General features: G+C 39.4%; 1 protein-coding gene across 1 annotated transcript in view; it reads right to left on the bottom strand.

The window, feature by feature from the left end:
• The window catches only part of GABRB1 (gamma-aminobutyric acid type A receptor subunit beta1), a 463,967-nt gene that overhangs the window by 444,082 nt on the left and 254 nt on the right, over nucleotides 1–19,631 (bottom strand). Inside the window, exons 2-3 of the mRNA XM_061420069.1 lie at nucleotides 19,390–19,481; nucleotides 18,895–18,962 (exon numbers count right to left, since the gene is read on the bottom strand). Coding sequence (XP_061276053.1) covers nucleotides 18,895–18,962; nucleotides 19,390–19,481 — 160 coding nt within the window. The remainder of the gene's footprint in view (nucleotides 1–18,894; nucleotides 18,963–19,389; nucleotides 19,482–19,631) is intronic.

Below are 19,631 nucleotides of genomic sequence, written 5' to 3'. Positions count from 1 at the left end.
CCTGTATCTCCTGCTTTGCAGGCAGATTGTTTACCATCTGAGCCATCAGGGAAGCCAAGGAAGGGTGGGGGTAGGGGGTGGCGGGAGGAGGAACAATGTCTTTTGTTATGTTAATGAGATGACTTTGAGAAAGTATCTAAAGCTGGGGACTGATGGCCAGCACAGCCAACTGAGTAACTAGAGGACTGGAACTTCTAGTCCCCTCCCCTGACCACCAGGGAAAGGAGAGGGGCTGGAGATTGAGTTCAATCTACAACAGCCAATGATTTAATCAATCCTGACTATGTAATGAAGCTTCCATAAAGATCCAAGAGGAAAGGGATTCAAAGCTTCCCAGTTGGTGAACACTTGGAAACAGGGGAGAGGGGTGGACCTGAAGAGAGTGTGGACGATCTGTGGCCACTCCCCACACCTTGTCTCCCATCTGGTTGCTCCTGAGTTATATCCTTTTATAATAATTGGTGCTCTAGTCAGTAAAATGTTTCTCTGAGTTCTGTGAGCTGCTCTAACAAAATATAATCAAACCCAAGGTGGAGATTGTGGGAACCTCTAATTTACAGCTAGTTAGTCATGAGTACAGGTAACAACCTGGTCTTGCAGCTGGCATCTGAAGTGGGGAAGGGGACATCTTATAGACCTGAACACTTAACCTGTGGAATCTGATGCTGTCTCTGGATAAACAGTGTCAGAATTGAGTTGTGTTGTAGCACATTCAGCTAGTGTCCAGAATATTGCTTGTTGTATGTGCTGGGGAGCCTCCCAGTCCCCTCCCCCCATACACACACATTGGAATTAAGTCCCAGGACCCAAAAGAGGGTTAGATGTGTGGTTCTTAAACAGGCTTGATCTCTAAAAACAACTCTAAAACAAATCAGCTTTCCTGTTCTCAATTCTTTATCTGACCCCATGGACTGTAGCCCACCAGGCTCCTCTGTCCAGGGGATTCTCCAGGCAAGAATACTGAAGTGGGTTGCCATTCCCTTCTCCAGGGATCTTCCCTACTCAGAGATCAAACCTGGGTCTCTTGCATTGCAGGCAGATTTTTTACCATCTGAGCCACCAAGGAAGTCCCGTCTGTAAAACAGAGATATTAGATATTCCTATCCCAGGTGGCTCTTGTAAAAACTGATGTCAAGTATCTATTTTGGAACCTGATACATAATACATTTCATTATATTTTAATAACTATTCCTATTCTTGACATTAAGGGATTTTTTTCCTGTACGAAGTACAGAAGTATACACAGACCTGAAATGAATGCATTACATTTAAATTCAGTTCAACATGATTTTACACAGCCTACCCCATGCAAAAAGCACTTATCAGGCAAAGTCTTCAAGACACTCCCATTACAGAACACCGTTGGCATTTGAGGATTTAATGTCTCCTGAATCTCCTCTTCACTAACCACCATGAAGGTTAGTGACATGGCAAAATAAGATATAAGTGTGAGTAGGATAAGGTCAGTGTATGCGCTCAGTCAGTTCAGTGTGTCCAACTCTTTGTGACCCCATGGAATAGCCCGCCAGGCTCCTCTGTCCATGGGATTCTCCATGCAAGAATACTGGAGTGGGTTGTCATGCCCTCCACCAGGGGATCTTCTTAACCCAGGAGTCAAACACGAGTCTCCTGTGTCTTCTACATTGGCAGGTGGAATCTTTACCGCTGAGCCAAGGGGAAGCCCAGTATAAGGTCAATAAGTTGGTTGCTCCAGAAAGAGCCACTGAATTAATGATAGCCCAGTCAAGTGCCCCGTCACTATCTCTAAGTGTATGGTTGTAGCCTTCTTTGTGAATTATATATACTCTGTGTGTTAAGTTGCTTCAGTCATGTCCGAATCTTTGACCCTATGGACTGTAGCCTACCAGGCTCCTCCGTCCATGGGATTTTCCAGCAAGAGTACTGGAATGGGTTGCCATTCCCTTCTCCAGGGAATATTCCCAACCCAGGGATCGAACCCAGGTCTTCCACATTGCAGGCACATGCTTCACCGTCTGAGCCACCAGGGAAGCAGGTGATCAAAATGTGGGGATTTTTGAAGATCTTACATAGATTGTTAATATCAAGTTAAAGTCTTAGAAGTTCAAATCCCTCAATTGGAAAGGGTCTTTAGTTCAGTTCAGTTGCTCAGTTGTGTCTGACTCTTAAGGGTCTTAATGAAGCATTATTTCTCTGGTCACCCTCTTGCCTTTGGATAAAGAGCTCTATAAGCCAACTAGGACGGATATAATTATCTTTTCTTGTTCTGAAGCTTTCTAAGGATGGACACTTCCCAGATACTCTCTGTAGCTGCTTCCAGCATCTTCTCACTCATTACAGTCAAGATGTTCTTCCTTATGTCCAATTTAAACTCTGCTTCTTTCTTCAAGTTAAGAGTTTCTCAGAAGAGGCATAAAATACATGCTCTCTTCTTATTTTCAATGAGCATCTAACAGCACTTTAAGTAATATCTTGCATGCAAATAGGTTGAATGTGATTTAAATCAGTTAACGGGTCAAATGCTTTTGTAAACCTGAAGACATTAATCAAGCTACTCCTTAACCTTTACAAAGTTTAACTCTGGACTAAATAATATTAATTGCTAATACATTTCATCCTAGGACCCATTTTGTCAAGTATTAATGCCTCCTAATCTTCAAAACTTCTCTAGTTAAAATGTTTTCAGAAATAACAATGTTATATGATCTAATTGATTTAGTGACCTAACTACCACACATAGACCCTGAAGTCAGTCTACCTGGGTGCAAATCACAGTTCTATAATTTACTAGTTGTACAACTTTGGGCAAGTTTTTTTTTTTTTTTTTAACTTTTCTATCTATGCCTCAGATTCTTTATCTGTAAAATTGAGATAATAATGATACATCCCTCATATGGCTGCATTATGGATTAAGTGGGTTAATATTTGTAAAATGCTTAGAGTGGTACCTGCTTGGTAGAAGTACTCAGTAAGTATTATTATTATTACTAAGACTCCAAGATGATTTTTTAGGCCTTAAGATTCACACCTGATTAGTCTTCGTAATACTATCTTTACAAACTTCTTTGTACTATTTTCCCTATGTGGAATATCCATCACCTTCCTACCTAGATTATTCTCCTCTTGAACATCTCAGCTTGGTAGTACTTTCTCTATGATGTCATAAGTTAAGATCTCATCATTAGGGCCCATTTTTAGTGTTAATTGTGGTCAATAATGACCCCATGAAGACTGTTATCTTTTAATAACCTACTCTCTCAATGATATTCTTGGCTGTTCCTTGAATGAATAAAGTAAATCCTACAATTTTTAATAACACTTCCCAATTCCTAGCAAATCTCTTTGCTCTTATAATACTCTTGATAAACAAAGGTGAGCTGATTGATGATATTTTTATGTTTGATTATCTCAAACTTTAGTATAAAAACTCTTATTAGGTTATTTACTCTACCTTACATCCATTATTGAAGTTCATATAAGGTGCTCATAACAGTGACTGGTACATAATATGTGTTCAGTGAAGGAAGGGGAAGGAGAAGAGGAGAGGGAGGAAAATGAAAACGATAAAGAAGAAAATAACGGATATTTCCCCAAATCAGACAACATATTATCTCATTAAGCCTTCAATGACTTAAGAAGAAAATATAATTTATCCCCATTTTAAAGATGAAGAAATTCAGGTTTTGAGTAGCATAGGGTGATCATAAATCCTGGCTTTCCCAAGACAGTGTCAGTTTACACTTCTTGATCCAGGTATTGTTAATAGTGCTCCTTTTCATTCTCAATGGTTCATGTTTGGATAATCAACTATATGATTATTCTAGAGTTAAAAATATTAAGGTAACAGGGCCTGTAAGTGCAGGGGCTGCAATTAAAATAACATCAACTCCAGAACCCTCATTGTCTCGGCTAAGCTCATGGAAAAACCGTATAACCCATTTCTTTCACAGACTAGGAAGTAACACAAAATGTGAAAGTTAGAGAGGTATGGGGGACCATACCTCTTTACAAATTTTAAAATGTGAGAGGTCTCAGAGTGAGCACCAAGAGAAAATGATCAGGAGGAAAGGTGTGAGAAACTCTTTCCATTTTTTTTTTCCTGTCAGATGTCACAGAATAGTTTCACAATTAGAGGTAGTACTGTGAATTTCAACTGCCTGATAAAAATCCCAGCACTGAACAAAAATATCATTATATTTGATTATGCAAGATGTGAATTAATGTTATTCCTGATATCCTAGCATTAAAGCAGGAGAAATTCATTACCAGCCTAAGAGATAACAGTATAACAATAAAAACACCAGTATTTAACATTCATAATAGTTTACAGTTTTATATCACATATACAGAGCACATATTTGTATGTGATTTAATCTCTTTTGATTCTTCCTGCTCCTTGAAATAAGTAGAACAGACACTATTATTTCCATTTTACATGGAACTGAGAATCAAAGGGCTTAAGTAAGTCATGAGATTCATACTTGAGAGTATAAATTAGAATACAATCTCATCCTGACATTTTAAAGTGATTTAAATTATTTAAATATAACTTGACAGAAGCATATTCAAGGGGAATGTACTTAAGGAGAAAAACTGAAATTATGTACACCAGATGGGGAGTGTCTGGACTTAAAAAATTGCCAGTGTGCTGCCCACTAGACACTGATTTTAACTATGCAATTCATCAGGTTATTAAAACTGTGAGATATTATTGCCACCTGGCCCCGTCAGCATAGATACTATGCCTTCAGACAATGGAAGTGAATTTGTAGATTTCACATCTTGGGCTACAGAATGTTGAATATCACTGTCAGATAAAGCACAATTCTTTCTGAGTGAGGAGCGGACAGCAGAAATGCTGGGTCAGCACATCTCACTCTGCAACTGAACTCACTCACTCTGCGCTGAACTCTTTTGTATTGGTTCCCAAAGTAAGGAAACTGCTGATTCTGGGAAAATATGAAGTAAGTTCTGTTTCCCCACTTTTTCCCTATTCTTTTCTAGTCTTTCTCTTAAGCAAACTTGTTCTGTCATTCAATCATTCATTCACATTGGTGCAAATACAAGAAATAAATACTAGCATGATTAGTGCCTGTCTGGGAGTTATTTGCCTTTCATCATGAATCAAAACAGAGGATATCGAGATCTGATGACAGTATTTCGAGCAGGTAGCTTCTGAAACCACCTTCCATAGTTGTTTCCTACCCAACTACTGAAAGGGGCCCACATTTCCACTCAAAACTAAACCTCCGGTCAGTGAGATTGAATAGTATTGAAAAAGAACAGTGGAATTTGTTTGGTTTGAGGTTGGGCTCACATATCTCTGTCCATTCTGCACAAGCCAAAGTACAAATCCTTTAAAATGTGTGAAAGCTCTATGGCAATGAGGCAAAAAAGATCTTCATGACCCAGATAATCACGATGGTGTGATCACTCACCTAGAGCCAGACATCCTGGAATGTGAAGTCAAGTGGGCTTTGCTGCTGCTACTGCTGCTAAGTCGCTTCAGTCGTGTCCGACTCTGTGCGACCCCATAGACAGCAGCCCACCAGGCTTCCCCGTCCTTGGGATTCTCCAGGCAAGAACCCTGAAGTGGGTTGCCATTTCATTACAAACAAAGCTAGTGGAGGTGATAGAATTCCAGTTGAGCTATTTCAAATCCTAAAAGATGATGCTGTGAAAGTGCTGCACTCAATATGCCAGCAAATTTGGAAAACTCAGCAGTGGCCACAGGACTGGAAAAGGTCAGTTTTCATTCCAATCCCAAAGAAAGGCAATGCCAAAGAATGCTCAAACTACTGCACAATTGCACTCATCTCACACACTAGCAAAGTAAAGCTCAAAATTCTCCAAACCAGGCTTCAGCACTCAGTGAACTCTGAACTTCCAGATGTTCAAGTTGGTTTTAGAAAAGGCAGAGGAACCAGAGATCAAATTGCCAACATCCACTGGATCATCAAAAATGAAAGAGAGTTCCGGAGAAACATCTATTTCTGCTTTATTGACTATGCCAAAGCCTTTGACTGTGTGGATCACAATAAACTGGAAAATTCTTCAAAAGATGGGAATACCAGACTACCCAACCTGCCTCTTGAGAAATCTGTATGCAGGTCAGGAAACAACAGTTAGAATTGGACATGGAACAACAGACTGATTCCAAATAGGAAAAAGAGTACGTCAAGGCTGTATATTGTCACCCTGCTTATTTAACTTATATGCAGAGTACATCATGAGAAATGCTGGGCTGGATGAAGCACAAGCTGGAATCAAGATTGCCGGGAGAAGTATCAATAACCTCAGATAAGCAGATAACACCACCCTTATGGCAGAAAGTGAAGAACTAAAGAGCCTCTTGATGAAAGTGAAAGAGGAGAGTCAAAAAGTTGGCTTAAATCTCAAAATTCAGAAAACTAAGATCATGGCATCCAGTCCCATCACTTCATGGTAAATAGATGGGGAAACAGTGGCTGACTTATATTTTTGGGCTCCAAAATCACTGCAGATGGTGACTGCAGCCATGAAATTAAAAGCTGCATATTCCTTGGAAAGAAAGTTATGACCAACCTAGACAGCATATTAAAAAGCAGAGACATTACTTTGCCAACAAAGGTCCGTCTAGTCAAGGCTATGGTTTTTCCAGTGGTCATGTGTGGATGTGAGAGTTGGACTGTAAAGAAAGCCGAGTGCCAAAGAATTGATGCTTTTGAACTGTGGTGTTGGGGAAGACTCCTGAGAGTCCCTTGGACTGCAAGGAAATCCAATCAGTCCATCCTAAAGCAGATCAGTCCTGAGTTTTCACTGGAAGGACTGATGCTGAAGCTGAAACTCCAATACTTTGGCCACCTCATTCGAAGAGTTGACTCATTGGAAAAGACCCTGATGCTGCAAAGGATTGAGGGCAGGAGGAAAAGGGGACGACAGAGGATGAGATGGTTGGATGGCATCACCGATTCGATGGACATGAGTTTGAGTAAACTCCAGGAGTTGGTGATGGACAGGGAGGCCTGGCGTGCTGCAGTCCATGGGGTCGCAAAGAGTCAGACACAACTTAGCAACTAAACTGAAACTGAATGAGGCAAAACTATAATTCAGCAAGTTATGCTTATGTCTTATGACAGGGATTTTGAACACAGTAGGGCAGATGTCTGTAATATTTCAAAAGTCTTTCCCTTCCACAATTTCAGAGAAGCAGTTTATGAAGTTCTGTTCACACTTCACGATAGCACACCTTGCAGGGGTGTTTCCCAAAGTAGGGTAGACCTGGATGTAGGAGATATGCACTGATAACCCACTAAAAACGGAATATGACTTTCCAGTTTTGTGAGTGCCTTTCACTCTTCAAACTTTTCATCCTGTCCTCCTCCTTCTGTTTCCAACTTTGAAACATCTGAAAATCAGTTCCCTCCAACATGAATCTTCATAGTGAATCTTCTTTGTCTCCTCTCATCAGCCTCAACTCCAAGGTCAGTTTGAACTGGGATTTTTGTTCTCTAGAGTGTTCTTTCAGGATGTGCTGAATAGTGTGTGTGTGTGTGTGTGTGTGTGTTGCAGGTGGGGGTGAGCAGAAAAGTGGCGATGTCAGTGGGGGAAAAAAAATCTCTTTTCTCCATTTAATGTGGTAGTTGATTTAACACATTTACTGGTTATGACAAATGTCTGTGTGGGTGTGGAAGTTTCAGACAAAAGTTGATGTTTCAAAGCAGATATTCATGTTTAGGGTAAGGATACATTTACAGCAGATATGACTAGATAAGATAGATATAATGGATATTATATGCTTCCATAGTAAATATATATTTCTGAATTAGGTATTTCATTTACTTTATATTTTCAAATGTGATTAAGCTCCTTGGTTATCATTTAAAATTTAACTTGGCTCCTCTAAAATCACCCCAAATGCCTGAGAAAACCTTTTTCATATGCTTCCTTTTATGTTTTACTTTTCTTCTATTTAAATGCTATTCACTTTGTAGTCATAAATCCAGTTATTCTTTGTAATTTCTTAAATGTTTCCAGAAATATTGAAAGTCCAGTACCAACATACAGATTACATTTTGAAAAATGAAATGAATTCACTAATTTTTAAAGACAATGAATACTTAAGTGTGTATACATATATATGCATATACATGTATTTTGAGATTTGTCATGAAATAATTTTGTGTCTCTAAAACTGGCTGTGCCACCTGATAAAGTTGTTTCTATGGAAATGGCTCATGATTCACGATCAACATAAAAGAAAATTACATATGAAAGTATAAGGTAGAGCTGACAGAGGAACTAATAATTTCTGAATTAGAAAATTTAAACGCTGAATTTAAATTTAAATTATTACTAACACTTTTTTATGTCTAGAAAAATTCTTTTATAATCCTAATAAATGTTATTAAGTCTCTATAATATGCTAAGAACTACATACAGAGCATAAAGAGTATAATCCTAAACTTCCTGTAGCTAACATCATGCTGAGGGTAGGAGGTGGAAGACAAGGCTAATAAAAACTGTATATGAACTGAAAGAAAATCATTGTTATATTGGGTCTTTTGTCTTTTCAGAGTCTCAGACTTTTCAGAGTTTTGCTTCTATGCCCTAGACATTCTTCCTCCAGTAGATTCCTCTTCCGTATGGCTACAGACAAGACTATAGAAGAAAGATGATTTCTTGTGGATTTTGAAGTAGATCTAGATCCGTTTGGGTGGAAAGAGATTACAGGTGGGAGAAGGGAGAAATGATGGCATCTGACATGAGAAAATGTTCTAGGCACAGGTAGGATTTCAAATAAATGTCATTGAACTGTCTCTATGGAAACCACAAAGGGGTTTCTCTTGACTAGAGAATCGAATATCATTCTCTTGAAAATAATAGGTCGAAAGAAAAAGAAACAACCTCTCCATGAGTCACAGAGGGTTAGAGTAGGCAGACATCCTGAACTTTCAACAAATCTATTCCTCTACCTTCAGGAAGGTTCCCAAATAAACCTTCTCATTCAAATAGGATTTTCTCTTAGCAACTTCCCGATGAATCCATTCAGCAACCAGAAAAAGACTCTGGGCCTCTAACTTTCTGGTTGCATCCCAAGGACCTTAACCCATACTCTTTCTAGGGATTGCTAACAGCTACCTTCTGTCTCAACCCTCTTCTGTTTAAGTCTATTTCTCTATCTGCTTCTCTGCCTTCTTTCTCTGAACTCAATGACACAATCTATGAATAAGCCTTTGCTTAAATAGGTATCCACTTGCCAGGAAACCATTTGTGGGGATAGGGCTCTGTTGAAACCTTGTTTCAACAAGGTTGTTTAAAATCAACCCCACCAAACCATTCAAATGTTTCTGCTCTTCTGTAAAGCTCCTGGGAGTCACTTTCGAATTTTCTGGCAGCTAAGCTTCATTTCTGCTGGCCCCACTTGTGCTGTCTATTATACCCCGTCTCATTTCAGTGCCAAATGCACTTTCTACAAGAACTCACACTGCTCTCATGTGATTTCCCATGGAAACACAGTGTTCCAGAAGGACTCTGAATCATTCTACGGACTCAATGGAGAAGACAGCAGATGCTGTGTAAGTGAGTTCCACACAAATCTTTTTTTCCCCTGCCTATAGAGTTTTATAAAAGCAAAGGAAACAGCATACAAAGGTCACTTCTCTAGGGCATTTTGAAAAGTAAGTTCTCAATCTTATCAGGGTCTGGGTCCTCCTAGATAAAGAACAATGTTGCTATAGATTAAAGTTGACTGCACTGAACATTTCTCTGTCTTTGGCCAGCACCTTTTCTCCAAATCTCTAACCAGGTCATTCCAGCCACCACATGTATGGGCTCAGAATTTTTCCATGTAGAACTTGCCTTATTTGTGAACTGAACTGGAAGGGTCACCAAGAAACTAGTTTTTCTCAGGATAGGCCAACCTCCAAAATATTCTGCCTCTATATTTCCACAAGAGGGACTTCCCAGGTGGTTCAGTAGTAAAGAAGCAAACTGCCAAGGAAGGAGATGCAGGAGACTCGAGTCTGATCTCTGGGTTGGGAAGATCCCCTGGAAGAGGAAATGTAACCCACTCCAATATTCTTGCCTGAGAAATTCCAAGGACAGAGGAGCCTGGCGGGCTATAGTCCATGAAGTTGCAAAGAGGGAGACACGACTTAGTGACTGAGCACGTTCCCACAGTATCTTGTAACAACATGCTCTGATATTTTTTCTAAAAGAATCTGTAAAGACATCTACTTTAGTGGTAAACAAGATAGCTGGTACTTCCTTTCCTGTTTCCCTCCCTGGGCAGATGGTACCATATGTGCCCATCATTCAATATGGAAGTCATAGGGCATCTTAGGCTCACTGTCTTTCTAACTTCCAATATCTAACCACTCACAAAATCCCTCTTATTGACTTGTTTGAATCTTTTTTTCCTCTTCCTCTCCATTCCTAAAGCTACTGTTCTACTTGAGGCATTTACCATCTGATATGAAGTTTAAACCCCCCTCTAATGCTTCTTAACTAGAAATGTTTGCCCCTGTTTTAGCCTTCTCTACTTTACTCTCCAGGAAGCCATCAGAATGATCTATCTGAAAAATAAAATGTAGCAACCTGTTAAAATCTGTAGCAGGTTTCCTGTTTCAGAATTAGGACTCATTTCCTTAATGCACACATTCCATCATTTCTTTCTGTTTCTCTGCCTCTCTAACTCTGTCTCGTTCTCTCTCTCTCTCTCTTTGTGTTTTTAAAATGAAAATGTAAAACGTGTAAAAGTTTTAAAAATCAAACAATTCAAAGGGGCATATAAAGAACACTAAGTATCCCTCCAATTCATACTCCTAGTGCTGGTTCCATTTCCAAGAGGCAGCCACTGTTACTCATCTCCTGAGCATTCTTCCAGAAGTGGTCAGTGCATATACTATATATATGGAGAAGGCAATGGCACCCCACTCCAGTACTCTTGCTTGGAAAATCCCATGGATGGAGGAGCCTGTTAGGCTGCAGTCCATGGGGTCACTAAGAGTCGGACACGACTGAGCAACTTCACTTTCACTTTTCACTTTCATGCATTGGAAAAGGAAATGGCAACCCACTCCAGTGTTCTTGCCTGGAGAATCCCAGGGATGGGGGAGCCTGGTGGGCTGCTGTCTATGGGGTCACACAGAGTCGGACATGACTGAAGTGACTTAGCATAGCATAGCATATATATATATATGTATATATATATATACACACACACATACATACACACACACACACTTCTAAAGAGGGTTCTTTTTACACAAGTGAGAACATTCAATAACACTGTCCTACATCTTGTTTTGAGTATCCTGTTTCATCTCTTGACAATCTTCCCTGTGCCTTTTAAGTTCTCACAATAGTGAATGACCTGTAGTTCCGAGAACACTCCATGCTGTTTGCAGGCACACTTGCCAATGCTTATGCCCTTCCTTTTGCTTGGAAAGTATTCTCATTTGCAGCCTACACAGGGTGCTCACTACTAGTCCTCTTTAGGATTCACCCCAAGTATTAACCCTTTACCATTCCTTAGAAACTACTTCTCCATGCTTCCACAGGACACGGACATGCACATCTCTATCACAGCCCCTACCGCATTGTTTTAAAATCACTATTTCTACATTCTCCTCTACACTATAAAATATTTGAAGATATGGTACATGTCTTAGTCATTTTTCCATTCCTAATACCGAGTTCATGACACGGTAAAAGACTAACTGTTCAGTATGTGCTGAACCAAAACAGCCCACCATCAAGGTAACTATGAGTGTTTCAAAATCTTCCAAAAAGGAAAAAAAAAAATTACTTCAAGTATAGAGATCTTTGTTTGTTTGTTTTTTAAAGACTATAAACTCCACAAAGACAGAGACCTTATCTGCTTTAATTACTAAAATGGTTGAATGCGTGCTTTTGGGAAAAGGCCTTTAATCTTAAATATGCAAAACAATGACAGTTTTATTGGGATTGTAAGAGACAAAATACACTCAGCACTTAATGGAGGTGTAGAAGAAAAAAAAACTATTAGCAGAAAAACAGAAAGGAATATGAGGATTTTAAGAAGGGGATACTGAGTTCACTAAAGAAAACCTATTCATCTTTCACTCATCTATGACCAGTCTTTTTTTCCTAAGTTATCACCACTGATAGGAATTAATTTAAAACCTTTCTTGAGCATTTCTGTCAAGTGCTGAGTAATATATTGTTTTATGCTACTGACTATAACTACTTTCAACAACCAGAAGTCAAGAGACTTCATGAAATGCATGATCTTCTGAAAACAGAAGTATTCTAAAATGTAAAAAGTCAATCCTGCTATTATGAAAAATAAGATTCAGTGTTTTGAAAAAGTTATGGGGGAAATTGTATTAACATTTAATCAACTGCAAGGGTATAGCATTTATCTTTCCACCATCCTCAAGTATGATAATGGCCGTTTGAGTTGTTAAAACTCAAATCAGTTAAAAACATTTAATATCATTTATTTTTCTTTTGACATGTTTTACCTTCTCTGATAATGCAAGATTTGATTCATGTGTGTTTTGAGAGTGCTATCAAGAACTTAGGGGGTCTGCCATGACAAAAACAAATATTTATAGAATTGATACTAAGCGATGTTCAGCTCAGGTGACATCTCGGCTTTACCTCTTGCTCCCAGACCACCTGATGGAAAGATTTTAGGTGATTTGGGTAAATCCTTTGGGATACCCATATCTTGGAAAGTAAAGTTCTCCTTCTGTTTCACATTGTGCTGAAATATTTGTTAGTTTGTCAACAGTTGAGCAAAGTTCCCCATGTGAATACGACGGACAACACTGGATGGAAACACTTCAAATACACTCTTGGCTCCAAAGTGCAATACAATATAAACCCAGCATCATTCAAATCTCATTTTGAATACCATTGATTCAACATTTCTTGTTGTTGTCTTTAGGAATGTGTTTAACTAGGGAAAAAATGGATGATTATGTCATAACCAATTAAAATGGCAATCCAAGGGGCCCCAGATTGCACACAATCATTACAGCAATGTTCCCAGGTGACACCTGGAGTTTGCAGTCAGTGGAATTCAATAAATGCTTTTTGACTGAAACATCTACAGAAGAACAAAATGGAATAAGATGAAATCTAACAGGAGAATACAGTGGAGAGGAAGAATCTGCATTTTGGCAGAGTCTAAGTTTCTACAGTAGATATTTGAACTGAAAAAGATTTAGTAACTGGGTCATTTACCTTCATTTTACAGAAGAAAAACTTGAGAACTGGAGAAGTCAAGGGAACTTACTCAAAGTCCCAAAGCTAAATACCAGCAATGTTTTCTTACTTGCCTCACAAATAGGAGCCAGGTTCTGGAATCAGGCTGCCTGGGTCTACAGAAGTTAGATCTGTAACTTCTGAGTTATTAAAGATATTTAATCTCTTTCAACCTAACTTTCTCCCTCTCTCAACCTCAGTTTCTCCTTCTATAATGGGGGATGGTGACTACAGAGACTTCAACAGACACGAGTTTGAGCAAACTCTAGGAGACAGGGAAGGACAGGGAAGCCTGACATGCCGCAGTCCATGGGGTCTCAAAGAATTGGACATGGCTTAGCGACTGAACAACAAACAAAATGAGTTACTAATAAAAGGATTTGATAACCATGTCTTCTACATAGGATATTCAACAAATGGCATTCAACAAATGCCATTATTTATTTTCATTGTACTACACACTTTAATTCCTAGTCTGGCCATGTAACCCTAGGAATATAGTATTTCAAATGTAACTTCAAACTTTACAAAATCTGGATAGGTTTGCTTTGATGTAGCTTAGAGAATAAAAAGATCTGTTATCTCCAAACAGAAAGGTAAAGGGAAGTTTTTCCTCTTTGAACTTCTCTAGATGGTACAATATTGTAACCCAGCACCTAAAAGTGAGACCTCGTTAATAAGAGAAAAACATATTTATATCTTTAACTGCTGATATCTGTTCATGCCTTTAAATAGTACTGACCTATTTACTCTATTTGCAAAGGAATTCTGTTATAACCTCAGAAAATTTACCGACAACAGCAAGAGTATGTTTAAGCTATTTTATAAAGCTATTGCAGGCTCTTAGTGAGGGGAAACCCAGTTTGCAATGTTCTTTATTCTGAAAAAGAAGAGTCACTGGTGCTCTGTAAAGTCGCAGGATAGTGTTGTGCAAGTTGCTCTGCTTGGTAACATCTTCATGGCCATCATTTAAGGTTGGATGACTCATAAGTACTGACACAGCAGGACTGCGTATCAGTTTTAAGTCGAGCCCTACCAACAAGGCTCTTGTCTTTATCCTGTTCCTTATCATCAATTACTACACTAATTTTTGCTTTTGAGCACAGCTACCTGTTTGACTACCCAGAAATTAATTTGAAACTTAATTTGAAACCTTGGAAAAATACCATCTTTAGAGAAATTTAAAAGAAAAAAAAAGGTTCATTTCTTAATAATGCTAGGCCTTGGAATAATGTACTGCAATCTTGCTTTTCAAAGTGCTGTCTGAAAGTGAAAGTGAAGTTGCTCAGTCGTGTCCAACTCTTGCAACCCCATGGGCTGTAGCCTGCCACACTCCTCCATCCATGGGATTTTCCAGGCAAGAGTACTGGAATGGGTTGCCATTTCCTTCTCCAGAGGATCTTCCCAACCCAGGGATTGAACCCAGGTCTCCCACATTGTAGGCAGACGTTTTACCATCTGAGCCACCAGGCAAATCCTGGTGCTGTCTATGTACCAGCAATTGATAGCATCTGGGAGTTGTTAACAATGTAGGATATCAGACCTCACCCCAGACCTCTGAATAAGAAACTGTATTTTAACATTTTGAAATCCCAGAATGGTTCAGATAAACATTAAAGAATGAGAAGCACTGGCTTAGAGAAATGGGGGAGGGAGATTTCTGATAGGTGGTTACTGTTGGGTGTCATCAGGAGGGTGGTAACTAGACATAAGTGAGACATAAATGAAGTGTATACCAGAAACGTCTGGAATCAACTATTAAAATAACAGTGGGATTTAACAATAGAGGGTATTTCATAAATAAGGTTTTTTTTTTTTTCTGGGGTATTATTTAGACAATTAAACTCATTTTAGTTTTTTGAGGAGGTGTTCTTATGTCAATTTTAATGCCTATAATAGCATTCACTGTGGCATCTATGTATGCATGAAGGAAGGAAACAACGAACACACCATAGGTATCCAATCCTGGGAACAGTTTGGGTTGAGACCTACACTGGATTAGAGCTCAATAGATGTGAAATCTTCTGGGGGTGGCCACTCTCAGACCACCATGTTTTTCGATGGGAGACAGAGAGTTGCATGGTTGAAGCTCCTCTTTGATGATTAGGAGCTACCTCTTTAATAAGAAGGAACAGCTAGTCACTGGAATCAAATACAAGGGTTCAACCTTTTGTTACAGGTATTTAACATCATGTTCCTTCCAATCAATTGCTTTAAGACTTGCTTATTATTATCTGTGTTTTATTGGACTTTTAATAGTAAATGTTAGTGGTTACTTCAAGGCAGTTTCTGAGGACTTCTATCTCTTTTTGTTCCAACTGCTCTTTATTCCTCTTTGATTAGCCATTTGTGTATGTGTTTATGTATGTGTGTAGATATAAAATTTCACAGAAATTGTTAAAAAAAAAAAAAAGGTTTGAGAGATTTAATTTAAAACACATGGAAATAAGTAGCTTTTTAAAGATGACTGTTTAGAAAATAACCGTACTGTAGTTGCTATCACAAGCACAATCTATCCCATGATGCCAAAAGAAAAAGTCCTTTCTGATTTAATCAATAATATTTTTGCCTGAAAAGAAAAGTCCTGCTCTCAAGTATAGATTTTTTCCCTGCATCAGAATTATTCTTCAGAGGTTTTCCATTCACTGTTCAAAACCAACAATTCTTGATTATAGAAATTCTTGACTAACAGAGCTCTCTATCTCTTTTTTAAATTTAGGAAAAATATTTTTAAATCCTGAAGGACATGAATCAAAAACACTCCTGATGTGACGTTAGTCTTTAATAAAACACAATGTTAGAAACCAACCTGGAATTATATTTAACTTAGCATAGCATACGAAAAGAATAAAAGTTAAAAGAACCTAGTTTTCAAAACAGAACATAGTTTTCAAAAGCATTAATGTAATGTACAGTTATGTTATTTTCCCAGTTGTGGAAATGGGTGGGTAATAATGGTAATGAATAAAAAATATAAAAATGAGTAATGTTTTAGCAATGGATTTTAATCTGAATTTTCTTTAAAACTATTTTTATTATATGCAATATCCATTCTTAGTTGTTATTTTATTGAAAATTCCCTATTAAATAATCTCAGAAGTTATTGCCTATCAGGGTTCTGAAACATGCTCAATATAAAAGCAATAAGTCTTATTGCTCATTGACTTTTCAACTCTACTGTCTTGTCTAAAAATCAAAGCACATCGTAGACAGTGCTGTTAATCAGGGCTAACCATCCAGATTGTGTTTCTATAGAATGCTTGATCCTAAACTCCTCCTCGTTTCCATCTTTTTTTTTTTTTTGGAGTTATTTGCAATCTATGCATTTCAATGCTTTGTCATTGATGACAGAAGAAAAATTAAGTAAATGAAGTTTTATTTTTCTATGTTCTGCTGCTGCTAAGTCGCCTCAGTCGTGTCCTACTCTGCGCGACCCCATAGACGGCAGCCCACCAGGCTCCCCGTCCCTGGGATTCTCCAGGCAAGAACACTGGAGTGGGTTGCCATTTCCTTCTCCAGTGGTTTCTATTTTCCTATCATGTCTCTAACACCATTGTGGAAAGGTAATGGGTAATCTGGTAGAATGTATTTTTTAATGGTTTATCTGTTGGGTGAATATTTTTTAAAAATCAAGTACATACACACATGGTACAGTGAATAAATAGATTTTCTTAAAATATTATTCCATAATAAAGAGCTATTTCCTATGGTAAAGCAATTAAATTCAATATTTTTTTTCTGAGCCTCTGTACAAATTCCATTGAACAACTGATTATACAGGCCTTTTTTGTTATGGTGGTTGTTTTGGTTAAATAGCAACTTCCTATTCCATTCAGTTTTGTTTATGTTTTTAAACTGAAAAGTTGTTTGTAAACATAGTTAACAAAATTATACATTTTAAAAATTCTGAAAAGCATAGTTCTCTGAAAAGCAGACCACTAGCAAAGACATTGTTTGCCTTTTGAGCTTTCCCAATCTTCTCCTATTTTATAAATTATCTGTGTGGGTACTTAGAAGGTGCCAAATAAATGACTGAAAAGGAAAATATTTTCATCATTTATCTACCTGATACAAACAGCTTGTTAAACTAATTCATTGCCTAGTTTATCCAGTCACAATGACATGGATTGGGTATGGTTTGTATATGTGCCCATGTTATTATATTCCTCAGTATCTGTAAATAGTTCCTTTGGGGTGCTTTGTAGCGGGGACATGTATATGAGAGAATATTATAAATGAGGCTATTAAAAACCTTTTCCAAGTCAGAGAATATTCATTGTGCATTGATATTTCAAAATTGTTTTTCTAATACCACCATCAGATTAAAATACTGTTTAAAATAAGCTACTTAAAGCAGGGGAAGGTACAACTATAAAATACCAAATGTAATAGTCACACTTTTAAATCTACTTCAACTCAATATATTTTAAATATATATATTTCTTCCCTGACATACCCTAAAAAAAGAAATTCTTAAGCCTTAACATGCTAAAATAAAATGACACAATAGCAATGAAATGAAATGAACTGACAATTCATTTAGCCTATCACTCTATAGCCTTTACAGCTACACAGTGATAAAATTCCCAAAGGCTTTAGTCTTTAAATTATTAAGGCTATCTAAATTTCCCAAGTGGAATGAAAATGGCATTTTTCTCAGGTAGATCTAGCTGTTCGCTGGGTGGTGTCTTCTAGAAAAGCAACAGGCTTTTCCCCCCTACCTTATAAGAAGCAACAGTTAGAAACTCTAACTAGAAAACTGCTACCCCACAGTGGTTGGAAACAGCCAATAGAGAAAGAAACACTATGATTTCAATCGATGTTGAAACAGCTTCAGAAGGAAGGAGACAATATGAAATAAAAGAATGTTAACTCTTCGCAATGAAAAGATTGCGCTATGTTCACTACACGTTACTATCGCCCTCTCCCTTGCTCTCCCTTTTCCACAGTAACTGATCATCATGCTTTCCTCCGCATGCTTCGGTGTCTAAGGCAAAACAAAGCAAAACTCGAACCGTTTGATTGCAACTTAAACTCTCAAGATGCAGCAAGACAAATTCATCAACCTCCACGCGGGAACAATGCAAGCCTCTCCCCAGAAGCTGGCTTGAGTACTTTCGTATAAGCCAGCCATCAGGGACCGTGGTCTCAGCCTGTTGCTCCTGCCACTCCGTATGCTAGGGCCCGGAAAGGGAGAGGGCACTAGGAAACCTCCTGTTTGTGCTCGGGTGCTTGGCGGCGGGCCCTGGGCGGGGGTCTGGCTTGTCCGCTGCGGGGATCGCGACTGGCGAGGAGGTGGCTGCGGACCACTGTGCGGGGGCCCGCGGGTGCACGCCACCCGGCCGCCAGCAGATGGTGCCCTGCGCCTCGCAACACCCAAGGAAACCCTGCGAAAGTACCGCTGACTCCGCCCCACCCGCTCCGGCGGCGCCACAGTCACCCGTCCTTCCCCAAATAGTGCCGAGCACGTTTCCTCCTCAACACCCGCAGTAGCCCGTGTGTGTGTTGAAAATACAAACCAGGGCCAGCAGGGCGTGTGTGCCAGAGTAGGGAGCGCGCTTGGAGAGGGATCCCTGGGCCCGGGCGAGGTGACCGCCAACCAAACGCAGAGGGCACGGGGACCGGTCCATTTCGCATCTGCGTAAGCGCGGCGGCCGGGCCAGTAGCGAGGCCACTCACCATGTTCACTTCGGAGACCATGTCTATGCTGGCGACATCGATCCTCATCCCGACGTCCACGGGGGGCCCTGCGGGGGACAGGGGCACATTGTGGACATAATCTCAGAGCGGCCACAGGCTGGGGAGGGGCAGAGGGCTTCCCTGCGCTTACTACATTCTGAATGGGTTCCCACCACCCTCATCCCTCCACCCCGTTGCAGGGGACAGCCCGAGAGAACAGGTGTGGGCACACGCATGATGCAGTGACTATGCAGAGGGTGTGTTGAGCCACGGAAGGTCGGCTGTGCCTCGGGTTCATCCACCTGAGCCTAGGGGTCCGGCGTGTGTGTGAATGTGAGTGTGTGTGTGCGCGCGCGTGTTTGGCCAGAGCATAGGGCGTAGTGCACGCTTATGAAAATGACACGCTTCTCCTTCTAATTTTTTTGACATTTATCTTCGACAGGAAAAGAGAACTAGATATGGGTTACAGGTTGAAAAAAAAAGATGAAGCATTACCTCCAAAGTCCGGCCGCAAGCGAATGTCATATCCTTTGAGCAATCTGTCCACTGTCTCTTTCACGTATGACATGTTGCTGGGCTCGTTGGCGCTGAAGGGAAGAAGTAGGGACCGGATTCAGAATGAGCACAAATTGCGAGCAGACATAAAAATAGACAGGCACACCTACCCCCCCAAATAACGAGCTACATGATCCAGCAAGCATGTAAAAAGAAAACACCTAGAGAAAAAAAAAGACATT

The sequence above is a fragment of the Bos javanicus genome, chromosome 6, assembly GCF_032452875.1.
Source record: "Bos javanicus breed banteng chromosome 6, ARS-OSU_banteng_1.0, whole genome shotgun sequence".
NCBI classification, from domain to species: domain Eukaryota; kingdom Metazoa; phylum Chordata; class Mammalia; order Artiodactyla; family Bovidae; genus Bos; species Bos javanicus.
The sequence above is the reverse complement of the archived record's forward strand: the minus strand, read 5'-3'. Positions and strand labels throughout refer to the sequence as shown.